Genomic DNA, 18621 nt, shown 5'->3' with positions numbered 1-18621 from the left:
TTATTGTCCCAGCTGCTCAAGCCGGTGACTGTGATCAATCTGTGCACAATCCTGCACACACTTGCAACCCCAGCACTGGAGGGGAAGAGCAGAAACATCTCTGGGACTTGTTGGCTGCTAGGATAGCCCACTCTCCTGCAAATAAATGCTAGTTGTAGGTTCAGAAAGAGACCCTGCCTAAAAGAAGTCCAGCAGAGAGTGACAGAGTATGACACACATGCACACATCACAAATATATGTCAAACTCACAAAATATCTAGGCAATTCCACATAAGGAAACAACAGAGCTAAGAGTAGTAGTAGATGCCTGTAACCCCAGGACTTGGGAGGTAGAGACAGGAGGATCAACGTTGTCTTTGGTACACTGTAGTGATGAGCAGCGGGCAGGCCTGCTTTTCATCCCGCCTGGCTCCTGCACACCTAGCTTTACACCCGAAATAATTACACGGAAACTGTATTCTTTTAAACACTGCCTGGCCCATTAGTTTCAGCCTCTTACTCACATCTTGATTAACCCATATCTAATAATCTGTGTAGCACCAGGAAGTGGTGCCTTACCAGGAAGATTCTAGCGTACGTCCATCTTGGGCTGGAGCTTCATCGTGTCTCTCTCTGAGAGGAGAGGCATGACAATCTGACCTGGTGGTTGGCTTCATGGTGACTGTCCCAGAGAGGAGAGACGGGGCAATTGTCTGAGCCATCTACCTCACTTCCTTCTTCCTGTTCTGTCTACTCCACCTATCTAAATCCTGCCCTATCAAAAAGCCAAGGCAGTTTGTTTATTAGCCAATGAGAATCCTCCATCAGTACACAAGAAGTTCAAGGCTAACCTGAGCTACACGAGACCCTGCGTCAAAAAGTCAAAATATATAGGATGAAACAATAACAAAAAAATATACAGCAAGTGAAAATAAAAGAAATAGGCTAATACATAAAATTTCAAGGCCTCAGCTTTTTTTCTTTTTCTTTTCGAGACAGAGTTTCTCTTTCTGTATGTAATAGCTCTAGCTGTCCTGGAATTCAATTTGTAGATCAGACTGGCCTTGAACTCATAGAGATCCAACTGCCTTGCTTTTTTTTTAATAAGTTTATTTTTATGTGCATTGTTGTTTTGCCTGCATGTATGTCTGTGTGAGGGTGTTAGATCCCTTGGAATTGGAGTTACCGACAGCTGTGAGCTGCCATGAGGGTGCTGGGAATTGAACCAGGGTCCTCTGGAAGAACAGCCAGTGCTTTAATCGCTGTGCCATCTCTCCAGCCCATGTCTCAGCTTTTCTATACAGTTGGTTCAGACATTAAGAAAATAATTTTTTTTTGGTCAGATTTTAGGCTGCTGCTTAGGAAAGTACTTATGTAATGTCAAATAATGGTATTACTTAAGCTTTTGAGTCTCAATATGAATTTTATTTTATCTAAGTTTTTTAAAAATTACTTTTATGAGGGGCATTGCATATATGAAGGTCAAAGAACAACCTGGTTCTCTTCTTCCACCATGTGGGTTCTAGGTAGAACTCAGGTCATTAAGCTTGGTAGCAAGTGCCACTGAACCATCTCACCAGTCCCAAAACTTCAAACAATTAAGAAAATTTATTTTATGTGTATAGGTGTTTTGCCTGCATTCACGTCTTACAGCATGTGCATGCAATGCCCTCAGAGGACAGAAGATGTGTTAGGTCCCTATAACTATATTTACAGACAGTTGAGAACTACCATGTGGGTGGTGGGAATTGAATCCATGTCCTTTGCAGAACAGCCAGTGCTCTCAACCGCTGAGTCCCCTCTCCAGTCCCTCATTTTTTCTTTTCTTTTCTTTCTTTCTTTCTTTCTTTCTTTCTTTCTTTTTTTTAAAGTTTTTTGAGTCAAAGTCTTACATAGAGTAGACTGGCCTGGAACTCTAGAACTCTTGATTTTTCTGCTTCCACCTCCCCAGTGGTGGAGGTGCAGACATGTACTACAGCATCAGGCTCCACATGCATTTTAATATCCACTAACATCCATCTTTGCTGAACTTCCTCTCTGAAGTCTACAGTAAGCATTCACCTTATTGTGTGAAATTCCAGCTGAACACTGAAAACCAGTCTTCCTCTCTATGGTTGCTCTCATTTCCTCCACAATCACTGCTCCCACGGTCAAGTGTAGGTCTGGAGAGGTGGTGTCGCCAATCCGAAGAGAACCGAGCCACTCGAGTAAGCCTTGTTTTCGATTTTCCTCTGAAAAAAGTTGAGATTACATTTAGATATTTTTAAAATTATTTTCAGACGTGAATCACATAATATTTTCTCAAGGGAAGACTACATATATCATGGTATATGGCTTTAGAACTTAATGTATAGTAGGCTATATGATCTAGCTTTCTCCAAGTACATGATATTATCACTGACACATTTCCCAGAGCCTGACATTAAGTAGCACTAACTATATTTACCATTCAATGCAACAGTGGTTTGCGTTCAGGTACTTTAGACACAAAGGTTTACTTCAAACCTTGTTTTTATTTATGTGTCCGTGTAGGCCATGTGTGTGGGTACCTCTGGGAGCCAGAAGAAGATTTGGGATCCTTTGGAGCCGGAGTTGAAGGTGGTTGTCTCACAATGTGAATGTTGGGAACCAAATTTGGGCCCTCTAGAGGAACAGCAAGTGCTTTTAACTACTAAGCCACCTGTCTCTCCAGCCCATTTAACTTAAAATTAACAAAGGGATCAAACCCAGGTTGTTAGGTTTGGCTGCAGGCCCTTTTACCTGCTGAGATATCTCGCCAGCCCTAGATATATACATTTCGAAAACCAATCACATTCAAACATACCAATTGCTGCAGCTCAGTTTCAGCTTAGGTTAAAACTTATAGTAATAATGTTTAACAAACATTTTTATGTTAATAATCATTCATGAATAATGATTTATTGATTTTTGCAGTGCTGAGGCTAGAATCCATAGTTCAAATATGCTACCATTGATCTATACTCCTAGTCCAGCAACTATGATTTAAAAGCATGTTCCCTCAAATTTTCTTCTTTACATTTCTGTGTATCCTTGACAGTCCTGGAACTCACTCTAAGAGGCTGACCTTGAACTCTGAGATCCATCTGCCCGGGATTAAAGGCATACACCATCACTGCTGAGCTATACTCTATTTTTTTTTTTTTTTTTAACAAGGCAGGATTTCTCTGTGTAACAGCCCTGGCTGTCCTGGAACTTGTTCTTGTAGACCAGGCTGGTCTTGAACTCAGAGATCCGCCTGCCCCTGCCTCCCAAGTGCTGGGATTAAAGGTGTACGCCACCGCCACCCAGTCTACACTCTATTCTTAATAAAAGTTTAGAATTAACTCCACCCCCACCCATTTTCCACTGTGCAGTCAGTCAAAAGAGCCCACTTCAAAATTATTTCCCACAACACTATAACTATTCCTGCTTTACTCACCTTTTATTTCTTACACTACCATAACTCTTTTAAAAAGTAGTTGTTTTTAATTATGTGTACACTTGTGTGTTTTTGTATAAGAGTGTGCATGTGAGTGCAGGTGTTCTCAGAAGAGAGCATCAAATTCCTGGAGTTACAGGTGGTTGTAAACTGTCTGATGTGGGTGTTGGGAACCAAATGTGGGTTTTCTACAAGAGTAGTGTGTGCTCCTGACCACTGAGCCATCTCTTTAATTTAAAAACAAATTAAGATGTATTTATTTTGTAGGTTGGGGAACGTGTATGCACCAAAGCACACATGTGGAGATCAAAGAACAACTTGCAGGAGTCAGTGCTCTCCTTTCACAGTGCAGGTCCTAGGGGCTGAACTCAGGTCATCAGGCATCAGTAAGAGCCTTTACTTGCTGTGGTGCTTTGAATGAGAATGGTGTCCTGGAAGCTCATATATTTTAATACTTGGTCCTCAGCTGGTACAAAATGTTTGAAAAGAATTAGAAGGTATAGTCATGTTGGAAGAGGCATGTCCCTGGGGGTAGGCTTCGAGGTTTTAAAAGCTCATGACATTTCTGTTTAGCGTGCTGTCTGTCTGTCTGTCTGTCTGTCTGTCTGTCTCTGTTCTCAGCTACTGCTCCAGCACCATGACTACTGATATCTGACTGATGCCATGCCCCCCATGATGGTCAAGGACTCCCCCACTGAAACTGTAAGCCCAATAAACTCTTTCTTCTTTAAGTTGCCTTGATCATGGCATCTGCACAGCAATAGAAAAGCAAGACACCCGCAGAATGAGGCCCATCCACCTCAACTCTTCCCACTTGGTTTGAGGGAGTACTCAGAGGACAAGCACTTGCTAGCACACTGGAGAGCCTGTGTTTGTCTCTAGTGTAAAACAAAATAAAAGCCTCAAACCCAAAACTCACCATATAATACCCATAATTTAAACACTCTTAACTACTAATATTATCAATCTATCAACCTTATCTTCCTGTTTAAAACTGCAGTTGTCTCTCACAAAACTTGCAACCTAAAAGATTTATGTGTGATTGGGTGTGGTAGTATATGCTTGTAATCCTAGTAACTACAATGGCTGGGCAGGGGCGGAGTGTGTGTGGAGAATTTGAGGCAGCCTGGGCTACAGAGGAAGACCCTTTCTCTTGAGAAAAAATTTTAAATTGGTCAACTCCTACTTTTAAAAGTTCAAGCCGGTGGCTTAATCCCAGCACTCGGGAGGCAGAGGCAGGCGGATCTCTGAGTTCGAGGCCAGCCTGGTCTACAAGAGCTAGTTCCAGGACAGGCTCTAGTAACTACAGGGAAACCCTGTCTCGAAAAACCAAAAAAAAAAAAAAAAAAAAAAAAAAAAAAAAAAAAATAAAAAAGTTCTCCATTTAAAAACTTCATTCTGGGGCTGGAGAGATGGCTCAGCAGTTAGAGCACTGACTGCTCTTCCAGAGGACCTGGGTTCAACACTATGAATTAATCTACAGCCTTCTACCTTCTGTTGAGAACACTAAACTGACGTGGTTATATAGCTAAAAAGATATTTACTTTCAAACAAATTTCACAGCTTCTCATCATGCATTTTCCTGGAAAGATAAAGAAAATTTGTATATCCTTTCATGTGAGTTTCTGTGATACATACAGGCAACAATTTAAGTATCATTCTAGAAAAAAATCAGCATAACCAGGCAAAGCAGGTTCCAAAAGCAGGAAGCAGAAGTAATGTGATACAAGTACCTTTCTGGACAGTCTCTTCTACTGTAGGGCCTCGGGGCAACCCTTCAATGTAAGTGCTGGGTAACAAGTCTGCTGAGATAGGCTGACCTTGTAACTTTTGAAGTCTTTCTTGCACAGCACTGGTTAGGTCTATATAAGCCTCATCGATGCTGGCACGTTCAATCACAGCAAACTGAGACATTATCTCCATGACTTCAACACTAGCTTCCCGGTACCTAAGGATCATACATGCAGGCCATAAATGAATACAACCTTGAGACTGTCAGCCCCATGTTGTTCTTCCCATAATGAACAAGAATATACACCTGTAATCCCAGCACATGGGAGGCAGAGGCAAACAGATCTCTGAATTGGGAGGCCAGCCTGGTCTACACAACGAGTTCCAGGACAGCCAGGACTACACAGAAACTCTGTCTCAAAAAAAAAAAAAAAAAAAAAAGAATATCCATAAGCAAGTGAGAAGTGGCTTAATAAAGATGTAATAATTACCCAAATGAAGTAAACAATGGATAGGTAGACAAACAATAGAAACAAGAAAAAGGAAGAATCCTAGGAAAGCCTTTTCATGCAGTGCTAGCATTATGTCAAGTTAAAAAGCATACAGACCCTGAACATACTCATGTGTTAAGGTCCTCTCTAAAAGGAAAAGAAATGCCTTGCACCATGAAACATTGCTATTTACATACAACCAAAAAATCTTTTGCTTCAGAGTCTATCTTCAAACAAGACAACTTATGCAGAACATGGCACTCAGCACAACAGATCTTTCTTATGACAGCAACTCTCACTACAAATTAAGAAACTGACTATGGACTTCAGTTTCAGTCAACAGTGTTTAGCTAGTGTAAGCCAATCACTCTGGACATGCTATCATTCAAATTATGAAGACAAGTGCCTAGAATTTGGTGATACACTTGGGCAGGGAGGTCACCTTCTTTTGGGGAATACCATCTTATCATAGATCTATCTAAGACATGGATAGCCTTTTGTCAACTTGACACAGGCTAGGGTCATCTGGGAAAAGAAAACCTCAACTGAGAAAATGCCTCCATCAGTTGGCCTGTAGGCAAGTCTGGGAGGCATTTTCTTGATTACTCATGGCTGTGGAAAGGCCCAGTTTAGTGAGTGCAGCGCTGCTCCTGGGCAGGTATCTCAGGTTGTATAAAAAAAGCAAACTGGGGCTGGAGAGGTGGCTCAGCAGTTAAGAGCATTGCCTGATCTTTCGAAGGTCCTGAGTTCAATTCCCAGCAACCACATGGTGGCTCACAACCATCTGTAATGAGGTCTGGTGCCCTCTTCTGGCCTGCAGACAGAATATTGTATACATAATAAATAAATATTTAAAAAAAAGGAAAAAAAAGCAAACTGTATACAGACTGAATATATCCATACATATATGGATACACACATGGATATATATATATATATATATATATATCTCATATCAAAGAAAAAAAGGCCATGAATTTGAATTTGCGTGTGTACAAGGAAGAGGGGAATGATGTAATTGCAATCTCAAAAACTTATATATAAGAAAATTGAGTGAGCTATGGGGAGCAAGACATGGTCTTTACTTCAGTTTCTGCCTCTAGGTTCCTGTTGTAAGTTCTTGCCCCATCTTTCATCTCAGTGATGGACTGTGACCTGGGATATAAGTCAAATAATCCCTTTCCTCCCCCAAGGTGCTTTTGGTCAGTGTTTTATTACAGCTATAGAAAGCAAACTAAGAAAAAGAAAAAAGCAAACTAAGATAAACCATAAATGGTTCTTCTAGCCAAATAGCTAGTTTTCTACAACAATCTGGATACTTACTTTACTTTGGTTTGGATTTGTTATATAATTTAAAGTTCTTTGATCTTGTTATATTTTCCATACGATGGAAATATTTGCATGTCTTCACTAACATGCCCTAAAAAACTATTATTATTGTTCTAAAATGTCATCAAATGAGAATTATAGATTATTTTACTTTTCTCTTACAATCTTTATTTGCATTGGGAAAAAGTCTCAAAGGACAAAAGCAGGCTAGTGTACAGTACACTCACACACAAAGCTGGAAAGGGTATCCTATTGTAGTAGTTAGTATGTCTTTAACAGTCTCTCAAGCAAATTACTCTATTTTGAAGAATATTTGAAAAAAATATAAACTGTTAGTGCACATGTTTTTGCAAAGAGCATTCTCATAACCTGGTATCTTAACCATTAAAATGATTTTAAATTGCTAGGTCTTTTAAACTCTCTGACCTAAATACTTATCCCTAAATATCCTAAGTCCACAACTGCTCAAGATTGACTAAATAATTGCTTTGTCCTTTGTTTTCTGAGGCAGTGTCTCAGATAGCCCAAGTTGGCCTGAAATTCATTCACTGAGTACCTGGGGATGACCTTGAACTCCAAATCCTCCTGTCTCTACACCCTAAGTGATGGAATTACAGGAATATGCTATACACCCAACTATTCAGGTTTTAAAAATAAATGGTTCAGCTTAAGTTAGTGAAGTATGCCTTTTCCAAATCAAATTTTGAACTCAACAATATATATTTCATAGAAGCTATACTGCTAACATAGCATGCAATACTTCATGTCCTGCTTTATGGTTAAGTGACTAATCTTTTTTTAGACAAGGTTTCTTGGAGCAGCCCTGGCTGTCCTGAAATTCACTCTGTAGACCAGACTGGCTTCAAACTCACAGAGATCCATCTGCCTCTTCCTCCTCAGTGCTAGGATAAGGTATGTACCACTACCTCCGGTAAGCTATTAATCTTTTGTCAACTGTATCTTTAGACATCCAGTTCACAGGTCAATTCAGAAATATTTCAAATCCTACAGCATAGTGTACTGTGAGAATGTAGATACTAGAATCAAAAAAGAATAGATGTGAGTCTTCAGTCTTCCACTCAGCTATTGAACTTAAACTAATCTCTTTTGAGCTGGGGAATGTAGCTTGGTCTGTAGAGTATTTGCTTAGCATATATGCAACTCTGGGTTCTATCCCCACCATTGCAAAAAAATCTAATATGGTAGAGCAGGCCTGTAATCTCAGCATTTAGGAGGTGGAGAAAAGAACATCAGGAGTTGAAGTCATCCTCCATTACAGAATGAGTTCAAGCCTTGCCCGGAGATATATGATACCTTGCATCAAAAACAAAAACAAAACTCAAAAAACCAAAACTATTAAAAAGAAAGGATTACCCGCTTTACTAGTACCTACCCAGAAGTAATGTGAGAGTGAACAGGGTGACTGCCTGTAAAGAACACTGCCTGGAATACAGTCAGTATGTATTCAGTGTTAGGACTCGTGAAGGTTTGAATAGGAATGGCCCCCATATGTTCATATATTTGAACACTTGGTCATTAGGGAGCGGCACTATGTGACAGGGATTAGGAGGTGTGGCCTTGTTGGAGTAGATGTAGCTTGTACTGCAGGTGGGTTTTGGGGTTTCAAATGCTTAGGCCAGACCTAGTGTCTCTGCCTCTTCCTGCTGCTTTTGGATCTGGATGTGGAACTCTGAGCTGACAGCTGTACTGAACCTCATAGAAGAGAAAGTGGGATATGATATAGATATGAATAATTTGCATTGATATGGATTTTGTTTTAGTGATTTAAATCTAAGGTCAATTTTGTTATATGTATATGTATTTCTGATCTTGATTAAGGTATTGTGATTGTATAGTTCATTTTAAAAATGTAATGTATAATTAGGAAATATAGGTTGTTAATGGATAATCATCGATAATAGTTAGGCTTGTAGTCATGTTAGTTAGACTTTCTAGATATACAGAGGTATATTTCAGTTAGATAGGCATTCTTCATATCTTTCAAAGACTGCAGAATATGGCATTTAAAATGTTTTAATAAGTTAGGATTTTTCATGACAATGAGACACGTCTGCTCCTAGCAGCACCACCTACTTCAAGAGGAAGATGGGCATTGAAGAGGCTCCTTATGGAGTTTGATAGCCATTTGGGCAAGAAACTGCTCTTGCCTGGATTGTTGGCATAAACAGGACACAAAGAACCTGCAGAAAGAGGACTGCTTAACTTGCCTAAAGGTGAGATGGTCTTTCAGGGTTCCTGATTCATGAAAGAGTCTGTGAGACATTCTGCAGGACACAGCAGATAGTGACTGAACTGCCTTTGAAATTTCCTGCTTCGTGGAAATGTCTGCTGGATACTATGGGCCTGTAGGCTGAATATGGATGCCCCAATGGTACAGAAGAACTTTGGGTGACTGTACAGGCAGCAAGATGTCTCTGTCATTTCTAGAGTTTTAGAAGTTGCTTACTTCTTGTTTACTTAGGTAATATTATATCCTCTGGAGTCTTTGATGGAGTTGAAGAATGGATAGATAGTTATAGTTTTCCTTAGTTATGATAAAAGATAAAGTAGATATAAATATTGTAACTATAATTCTTTTTTTTTTTTTTTTTTTTTTTTTTGGTTTTTCGAGACAGGGTTTCTCTGCAGCTTTCTTTAGAGCCTGTCCTGGAACTAGCTCTTGTAGACCAGGCTGGCCTCGAACTCACAGAGATCCGCCTGCCTCTGCCTCCCGAGTGCTGGGATTAAAGGCGTGCGCCACCACCGCCCGGCTGTAACTATAATTCTTGCTTGATAACTATTTTGTTATATATAATTTTACTATGTTAAAGTTAAAGCCTTCCTTTTTGTTTAAACAGAAAAAGGGGAAATGATGTAGGAATGTTTCTATCTATCTGGTGTTTCATTGGTTAATTAATAAAGAAACTGCTTGGCCTGATAGGTTAGAACATAGGTGGGTAGAGTAGACAGAACAGAATGCTGGGAAGAAGGGAAGTGAGGCAACTGCCGTGAAGCAGTCGCCATGACTCTCCTCTCCGAGATGGATGCAGGCTAGAATCTTCCCGGTAAACCACCACCTCACGGTGCTACACAGATTACTAAATATGGGTTAATCAAGATGTGAGAGTTAGCCAGTAAGAGGCTAGAGCTAATGGGCCAGGCAGTGTTTAAATGAATACAATTTGTGTGTTGTTATTTCGGGTGTAAAGCTAGTCATGCGGGATCCGGGCGGGACGAAAAGCAGGCCTGCTCGTCTCATCACTACAGAGAAGGACACTTGAACACATTGGCACAGGAGACCACTTCCTAAATATAACCCCAGTACTACAGACACTGAGAGAAACAATTAATAAATGTGACCTCCTGAAACTGAGAAGCTTCTGTAAAGCAAAGGACACAGTCTACAAGACAAAACGGCAGCCTACAGAACGGAAAATATCTTCACCAACCCACATCACAGACAGCTGATCTCCAAAACATACAAAGAACTCAAAAAATTAGTCATCAAAAGAACACATAATCCAATACAAAAATGGGGTAGAGACTTCAACAGAGAACTCTCAACAGAGGAATCTAAAATGGCTGAAAGACACTTAAGGAAATGTTCAACATCATTAGCCATCAGAAAAAAGCAAATCAAAATAGCTCTGAGATTCCATCTTACACCTATAAGAATGGCCAAGACCAAAAACACTGATGACAACTTATGCTGAAGAGGATGTGGGGTAAAGGGAACACTCCTGCATTGCTGGTGGGAGTACAAACTGGTACAGCCGCTTTGGATACCTGCATGGCTAGTTCTCAGAAAATTAGGAAACAACCTTCTTCAAGACCCAGCAATACCACTTTTGGGTATATATCCAAAGGATGCTCAATTGTACTACAAGGACATGTGCTCAAATATGTTTATAGAAGCATTATTTGTCATAGCTAGAACCTGGAAACAACCTAAGTGTCCCTTGACCGAAGAATGGATAAGATATATTTACACAATGCAGTACTACAGAGCAGAAAAAAACAATGAAATTTTGAAATTTGCAGGCAAATGAATGGATCTAGAAAACATCATATTGAGTGAGGTAACCCAGACCCAGAAAGACAATTATCATATGTACTCACTCATAAGTGGCTTTTATACATAAAAAAAAGAAAACCACCCTACAATTCACAATCCCAGAGAGCCACACATGAATCTAATGTACATGGAAAGTAGAAAAAAACAAGATCTCCTGAGTAAATTGAGAGCATGGGAACCATGGGAAAAGGTAGAAGGGGAGGGGATAGGAAGGGAGGAGAGTGGAAGAAAATATATAGCTCAATAAAAACAATAATAATTAAAAAAGAACTCTGAGCTGTCCTGTCTGCCTGTGTGCTGCCATACTTTCTGCCATGAAGATAAAGGACTAATGAAGCTCTGAAAGTCTAAGCAAGTCACAATGAAATGCTTTCTTTTTCTAAGAGTTGTCGTGGTCAGGGTGTCTCCACAGCAATAGAACACTGACCAAGCAGGACTGTTATAATGCCTGGAGCTTGTGTCTGCCTCTATACATGTCTCTCATTCTAGGGCAAACCTTTGAGTTTGCAGAGAGACAGAATCAACTGAAGAAAAAAAAAGGCAGGGGTTGGAGAGGTAGCCAAGCAGTCAAGAGTACTGGCTACTTTTTGGTTCAATTCCCTGCACCTACATGGCAGCTCAAAACTGTCTATAACTCCAGTTCCTGGGGATCTGACACCCTCACACAGACATACATGCAGATAAAACACCAATGCACATGAAATAAAAATAAATAAAATTTTAAAAAACGGCAAATAAAGTGCCCCCCCATCCTTTCCAACTTGTGCTCAGGAAAATGGCTCCCACAAAGAAGGTGGCAGTAAGAAGGGTCATTCGCCATCAACGAGGCCCAATGTAGGTTCTGGGAAACAAACTCAGGTCCTCTCTGAGAACAGTACCTCTTCTTAACCATTGAGCCATCTTTCATCTCCCCATAATGAATGATTTTTAAACAAGGAAGATAATAAATGGCTCCTTAAAGACAAGAACTTAAAAGCAATAATAAAATTATTACTGAAGTACACATAAAATATTTAACTCATAGACACAGGATGTCGACAGAAAAACATTTCATATTTGTTTGAACAACAGCTGACTGACTATACTGCAAGGAACAACAAGCTAGCAGTAACAAGAATCACCTGTAGCTTTTTTTTTTTAAGTGGCCCTTGGTATTAAACCTAGGATTGAATAAATGCTAGGCAACTACTCTATCACAGAGACACACTCCCATATCCACAAAACACTGCCTAAGTCCTCTATGTTCCTTTACAATGTTTTTTGCTTACTTGGTGAGGTTAGCTTTCCCACGGGACTCACGAACTTGTGCCAGCAGAAGCTCTGGACATAGCTTCTTAGCATCATCTGCCCACATGTTTCTAGTGACCCCGAATGCACGAGCTTCATAACTCACTGCAATAATCCTAAAGTTAGGGAGAGAAAAGGAAACAAAACCAAAAGTATTATATGATCTCAAACAATAAATGTTAACAGAAGTAGGCTATAAACACATAAAATCAGAAATTTTGTGATCACAGATGCTATTATTCAATTGTAGACACAGCAGTTCAGAAACCTCAAAAATAAGACCTAGAATAGAATCATTGAGTTTCCATAGATTAAAATACTAGTGGGGTCTGGGGTGATGGTGAAGTATTAAGAGCTCTGGTTGCTCTTTTTACCCGGGCTTGATTCCCAGCACCCAAATGATGCTCATCAGTAACTCCAGTCCCAGGGGATCTGACACCCTATTTTGCCTATATTGCACACACACAATTTTTTTTTAATACTAAGAGGGGCTGGAAAGATGGCTCAGTTTCAGTAAAGTGTCTGCCATGCAAATAAGCAGACCTAAGTTGGGATCCCTAGGACCCACAGAAAAAGCTGGGTGCAGTAGTACATGTCTTTAATTCCAGGTCTGTGAGAGTAGAAACAGGTGGCTCTCTAGACTTGCTGACCAGTCAGCCTAGCTGAATCTGATACGTGTGAACATGTACACACACACACACAAACACACACACACACACGACACCATCAATATACATACCCACCACCTTTCCATGATTTGTACTGTACAACTGCACAAGGTTTACTCCTCAAATGAGGATTCTGCCGCTGCTCAACTTGGACAAAAAAACAATCCATATCTACAAGAGCAACCACTCGATCCTGTCCAGGAGCCATTTATTTCTGGAAGACATTTCATAAACGGAAAAAATAATTAATCTAAAATACAAAAACATAACAAAAAGACCCCTATTATATGTCTACCATGTGTGGTAGGTGCACATCTTTGATCTTAGCACTCAGGAGGCAGGGGCAGACAGATCTTTATTGAGGTTTATTTTGGATCCTCTCAGGATCCAAAAGGAATGCTACAGCAAGTGTGGGAACTGGCTATAGGAATGAGAGTAAAGGAAATGAATCAGCTCACACACATCTTCTTACCACGTCCCATTTATTCTTCTGTCCTGCTGCAAAAGTTTCGTCTAGCTTATATACACATAGACACAGTCAACAATTCTCTGGCAATAGCACGGTACAGGGCTGGAATTCCTTCAGGGTCATAAAAGGCATGAATAAAATAAAATAAACACAGAGATAGATATCAGGGTTCAAGATGAAGATCAGAAAAGCAAAATAGTCAAGCCACTAGAGAATTCTTACCTCTATCATAAAGGCTGGGCAACTGCAGAATGAGCCCTGAGCCCTGTCTCCTCCTGTTTTATATTTCCCTTTAGTGCTGGGATTAAAAGCATGTGACTCTTTAGTACTGGGATTAAAGGTATGTGACATCATTGCCTGACCTCTAGTGGCTTAGTTTTACCCTCTGATCTTCAAGCAAGCCTATTTATTAAAACATAAATAAAATACTACTACAGATAAAGATTTTTACACAAAGCTGTAGCTGTCAGCTTACTTTTTGGCTCAAAGTGGGAGTGGTCTGTGAAAGCCTCTGTGAACTCTTAAGGGGGAAGGAGGTTAATTAAGAGATTGAGTCATTAGAGAAGCTAGGAAGGGGGTTTCATGTGCTACAATATATTCTTAAATGACTAAGTGAAGAGCTAAAAAGTTTGTAATCAGTAGAAGCCATGAGCAAGGCAGGAATCATCCTTTACTCGGCGCAGTAAATAGTAGAATAGGGGTAAACTGAGGTTGCTCTCTCCCAGGTTGACTGTGGGAGAATTCAGGGCACCCAGTATATATTCTATATATCAAAATTATACAGTAAATGAAAAGTCCTCTTCCAGGCGAGCCACAGATGTATGAGGCCAGTCGATGAGATAAACAGTGGGAAACAGTAAAGCTGTTCTCAGGGAAGAGATGAAGTCACAAGAGGAACTACAGAGAGGACCAGCTGATCTCCACGGCCTTTCCGGGTGTGGCTCCCTGGGACCCATCTGCTAGGTCAGTCTGTCCAATACTAGCTATCCTGCTATACCTCTCATGGCCCTTGATGGACCTTCAGGTCTACCCAGTGAGATCCTTTCTCGAAACAACAGTAACAGCTGTATTTCTACATTCTAACTGATGAGCCACAACACGAACAGGAGCATGGGAACTACGAAGAATGGAAGGCATTTCCTTACTGTTGACATGAGAATAAAGTAATACAATTTTATAAAGGTAATACATAAAGCGTTAAATACAGTTTCAGGGGGCTCAGATTCTCCTGCCTTTATTTCCCAAGTGGTGGGATTACAAGCATGCATCATCAGTACACCTGGTTACTCATTCTCAGTAACAGACATTTCTTTTTTTAAAAAAAAAATATTTATTTATTTATTTATTTATTTATTTATTATGTATACAATATTCTGTCTGTGTGTATGTCTGCAGGCCAGAAGAGGGCACCAGACCGCATTACAGATGGTTGTGAGCCACCATGTGGTTGCTGGGAATTGATCTCAGGACCTTTGGAAGAGCAGGCAATGCTCTTAACCTCTGAGCCATCTCTCCAGCCCCCATTTCATAAATAGCCAAAGTTGCCTGTCTTATTACTGTTCTGTTGTGTGAAGGGACACCATGATCCAAGCAACTCTTATAAAAGAGAGCATTTAATTGGGGGCTTAGTTACAGAGTATTAGTCCATGGTCATCATGGCAGGAAGCAGACAGGCATGGGGCTGGAGCGGCAGCTGGAAAGTGTTACATCCTGATCTATAGGCAGAGAGAAGTGACTGGGCCTACTGTGGGCTTTTTTGAAACCTCAAAGCCCACTCCCAGTGGCACAGCTCTGCTGTGGAATAATTCTCCCTACACTGTGAATATATATTCCTCTCAATGGTTAATAAAAAGCTGGCAGGCCGGGGGGTGGTGGCGCACGCCTTTAATCCCAGCACTCAGGAGGCAGAGGCAGGCGGATCTCTGTGAATTCGAGACCAGCCTGGTCTACAAGAGCTAGCTCCAGGACAGGCTCCAAAGCTGCAGAGAAACCCTGTCTCAAAAAACCAAAAAAATAAAAAAATAAAAAAAATAAAAATCTGGTAGGCTGGTAGTGAGTCAGGAAGCATAGGTGGGACAACCAGAAACAGATGACTCTGGAGTCAAAGGAGACTCCAGCCGGAGGCCGAGGAGGTAGGTTGTGTAGAAAATGAGGTAACAAGTCAAGAGCTATGGCACAAAGCATGGATAAGAAATATGGGTTAATTTAAATGTAAGAGTTATCTAGCAACAAGCCTGAGCTATTCGCTGAGCATTTATAATTAATATTTAAGACTCTGAGTGGTTATTTGTGAAGTGGCTGCTGGGACAGGGAATTTTCACTTATGCAGCCCCTCTAACAAGGTCACACCTCTAAGTCTGTCCAAACAGTTCCACTACCTAAAGACCAAGCATTCAAACATATGAGTCTATGGGGGATGGGACGGTCACTGTCACTCAAACCACCACAGTGCCTAATAATGGCCTCAGCATCATCATTCATAGGAAAATGAACATTAAAACTACTCAAAACCAAAAACCCACAAGTACACTAGGGAGAAAGGGCAAAAGGGTAATCTAGTTAATAGATAAACCCTAACTGTAAATTTAGGAAAAAAAGAAGAAAATGTTGTATATCAATCAACCTCAGATTGAAAACATTCAGGGAAAAAAACCATGCACAATGACTGTATATGGATACTTCCCATCATTCTCTATGAGATACAGAATATTTATTCATATAGTACTTATATTGTGCTAGGTATTAGGATTTAAAGTATTTGTGAGAGGGTGGGGTGGGATGTTTCTCACTGTTAGAGCTCTTTCCTAGCATTCTCAAGACTATAACTTTGAACCTTAGCAAGTGACTCTGTATGTGTGTGTGTCTATAAATACAATGGCATAGGTCATATGCAAATACTACATATGACATTATATGTAAGAGACACAGCATCTGCAGACTGGGTATCCTGCAGACTTCAGGAAAAGTATTCTGGAATCAATCTTCCTGTGATTTCCATGTGAATCTGGAAGGACTATATCTATCTATCTATCTAAAATATAGCATTCATGCAAAATTGGAAGGGGCATGAGACAGGGTCTCACTATATAGCTCTGGCTACCTTGTAACTCCCTATAAAGACCAGGCTGGCTTCAAAGTTAGAGAGATCCAACTGCCTCTGCTAGGACTAAAGGTGTTTGCCACTGCAACTGTCATCAGGTAAAACTGTTTATTTTGAAATAATTTTTTAAAAATTTGGATATAAGCCAGGCGGTGGTGGCGCACGCCTTTAATCCCAGCACTCGGGAGGCAGAGGCAGGTGGATCTCTGAGTTCGAGGACAGCCTGGTCTACAAGAGCTAGTTCCAGGACAGGTTCTAGAAACTACAAGGAAACCCTGTCTCAAAAAACAAAAAAAAAAATTTGGATATAGAGAATAGTGGCACGCTTCTGTAATTCTAGCACTCAAGTGGCTAAGGCAAGATGATTTTAAGTTCAAGGTCAACCTGAGCTATGTAGAAAGAACTTTGTTCTAAACACACACACACACACACACACACACACACAGAGAGAGAGAGAGAGAGAGAGAGAGGAGAGAGAGAATAATCTAATACTACATAAATACCCTGTTTCTCTGCAAACTTTCAACAGCTCCTACCTGTGACAACTACTTTGTAGTGCTCAGTGATTTTCTATTTGTGCAATTCCTTTGTTGTTATGAGAAGTGGTTACTTTATTTTTTTTCTTTCACCCTGTACTTATTTTTAAAAGACAGAATGTCCTATAGCCCAAATTGGCCTCAAACTTGCTCTGTAGCCACAAATGAGCTAGAAGTCTTTGATCCTGCTAAACGCTGAGATTACAAGTACTTGCGACCACTGCCATGGCACCATGATTTTTAAAGGTGCTCAAGGCACTTACACTACGCAGCAGCTTTGCATACCAATGGCCTATCATAACTAACACTTTCACAGGAACACAGGAAATTCATGATTTAAATACAAGAAACAGGTTATACAGATGAGTGAGCACCTAACCGTAACTTGAAAATTTTTTTCAAATGAACATTCACCTTAAAAATAAGCTGCAGTATTCGTGTAAAGAAAATAAACAATTAAAATCTGAATGTTCAAGGCCTCAACTCCTTACAAATCTGTCTAATCACTCACCTATGCAAGTCAGGCATGCCTTTGTTTTGAAGAGGTTTTTCTGTAATACTGTAACAGATAAACCCAGAAAATGGCAAATGTGCTGCCACAATCAATACAATGAAGTGCCACATTCGATATAGATATCAGATGTGAAACAAGAATCTGTGATTTAAGGGCAGCAAACATAAACTAGGTAGAAAAAACACCTCATAAAACATACGCAGCCAAGGCTGTTAAGCATCTCAGTTTATACGTTCCTTTTGTACTAATGTCTGTATCGGTGTAAAATCAGCGCACTGCCAAAACTTTGCTTCCGAAAGGATTATGTTAATTTAGGTTTGGCTTTTTTCCTTTTTTTTTTCTTCTGAAGCAGAATCTCACGTTGTGGCTCAGGCTGTCCTCAAACCCGAAGCAATCCTACTGCCTCAGCCTCCAGAGGCGTAGTGGGATGCGTTTTAAAACATTTTTGGTTTACCCCCTTTTGTACAAAACACAACTGGAGTGTAGTAACACGCACAAGAAAATATGTACCGGTGAAGAGGAAGGTTTAAGTTACAAGTAAATAATTCTTGCAACAAGAAAACACTCCTTAGAGACAATTTCAGGGCCTTCTCTCCACTTATGCATGTTTCCACTTCGGCCAAGTATACCCCCAGTTATCCAAGAAAAACCAACAGCCAAGGCAACGGAAGCAATCCGACACAGCGATTCCGAACCCCGAGTTTTAATGTCCTTACCCCCGGCGGCGGGCACCTGTCAAAACTGTCAAGAGCAGTGCCGCGGGCTCCTGGCTGAGTCCCCTGGAGGGAAAATGACGGCGTCTACACAATCTCGTCGCCTTCCCACGAGCAGGTCAGTGGGTTCAGAGAGATCGGCTGCCCGTGTAGACGGAGAATCGAGCCGGTATCCCTAGGATCCCGCCAAGCAAAGAGCCCGCGCAGCCTGAAAGTTTGCGTCCCAGAGCTAACGCAGAGGAGGTAGAGCTCAGCTCCGCGCGCGCAGCGAGGGACGGTTGATGCGCCTG

The 18621-nt window shown here is 40.7% G+C and overlaps 1 protein-coding gene across 3 annotated transcripts in view; it reads right to left on the bottom strand.

The window, feature by feature from the left end:
- The window catches only part of Polh (DNA polymerase eta), a 39157-nt gene extending 20546 nt beyond the window's left edge, over positions 1–18611 (bottom strand). Inside the window, exons 1-6 of one of the 3 annotated variants that reach the window (XM_038343140.1) lie at positions 18335–18611; positions 13472–13579; positions 13071–13213; positions 12313–12447; positions 5152–5366; positions 2041–2210 (exon numbers count right to left, since the gene is read on the bottom strand). In XM_038343140.1, coding sequence (XP_038199068.1) covers positions 2041–2210; positions 5152–5366; positions 12313–12447; positions 13071–13207 — 657 coding nt within the window. In that variant the 5' untranslated portion in view covers positions 13208–13213; positions 13472–13579; positions 18335–18611. Of the gene's footprint in view, positions 1–2040; positions 2211–5151; positions 5367–12312; positions 12448–13070; positions 13214–13471; positions 13580–18334 lie in introns of those variants that run through there. The other 2 variants (XM_038343139.1, XM_038343142.1) reach the window with 2 other exon arrangements.
- Between the last annotated feature and the right edge of the window lie 10 nt (positions 18612–18621).

This window comes from Arvicola amphibius, chromosome 9 (assembly GCF_903992535.2).
Source record: "Arvicola amphibius chromosome 9, mArvAmp1.2, whole genome shotgun sequence".
Taxonomy (NCBI): Eukaryota; Metazoa; Chordata; class Mammalia; order Rodentia; family Cricetidae; genus Arvicola; species Arvicola amphibius.
The sequence above is the reverse complement of the archived record's forward strand: the minus strand, read 5'-3'. Positions and strand labels throughout refer to the sequence as shown.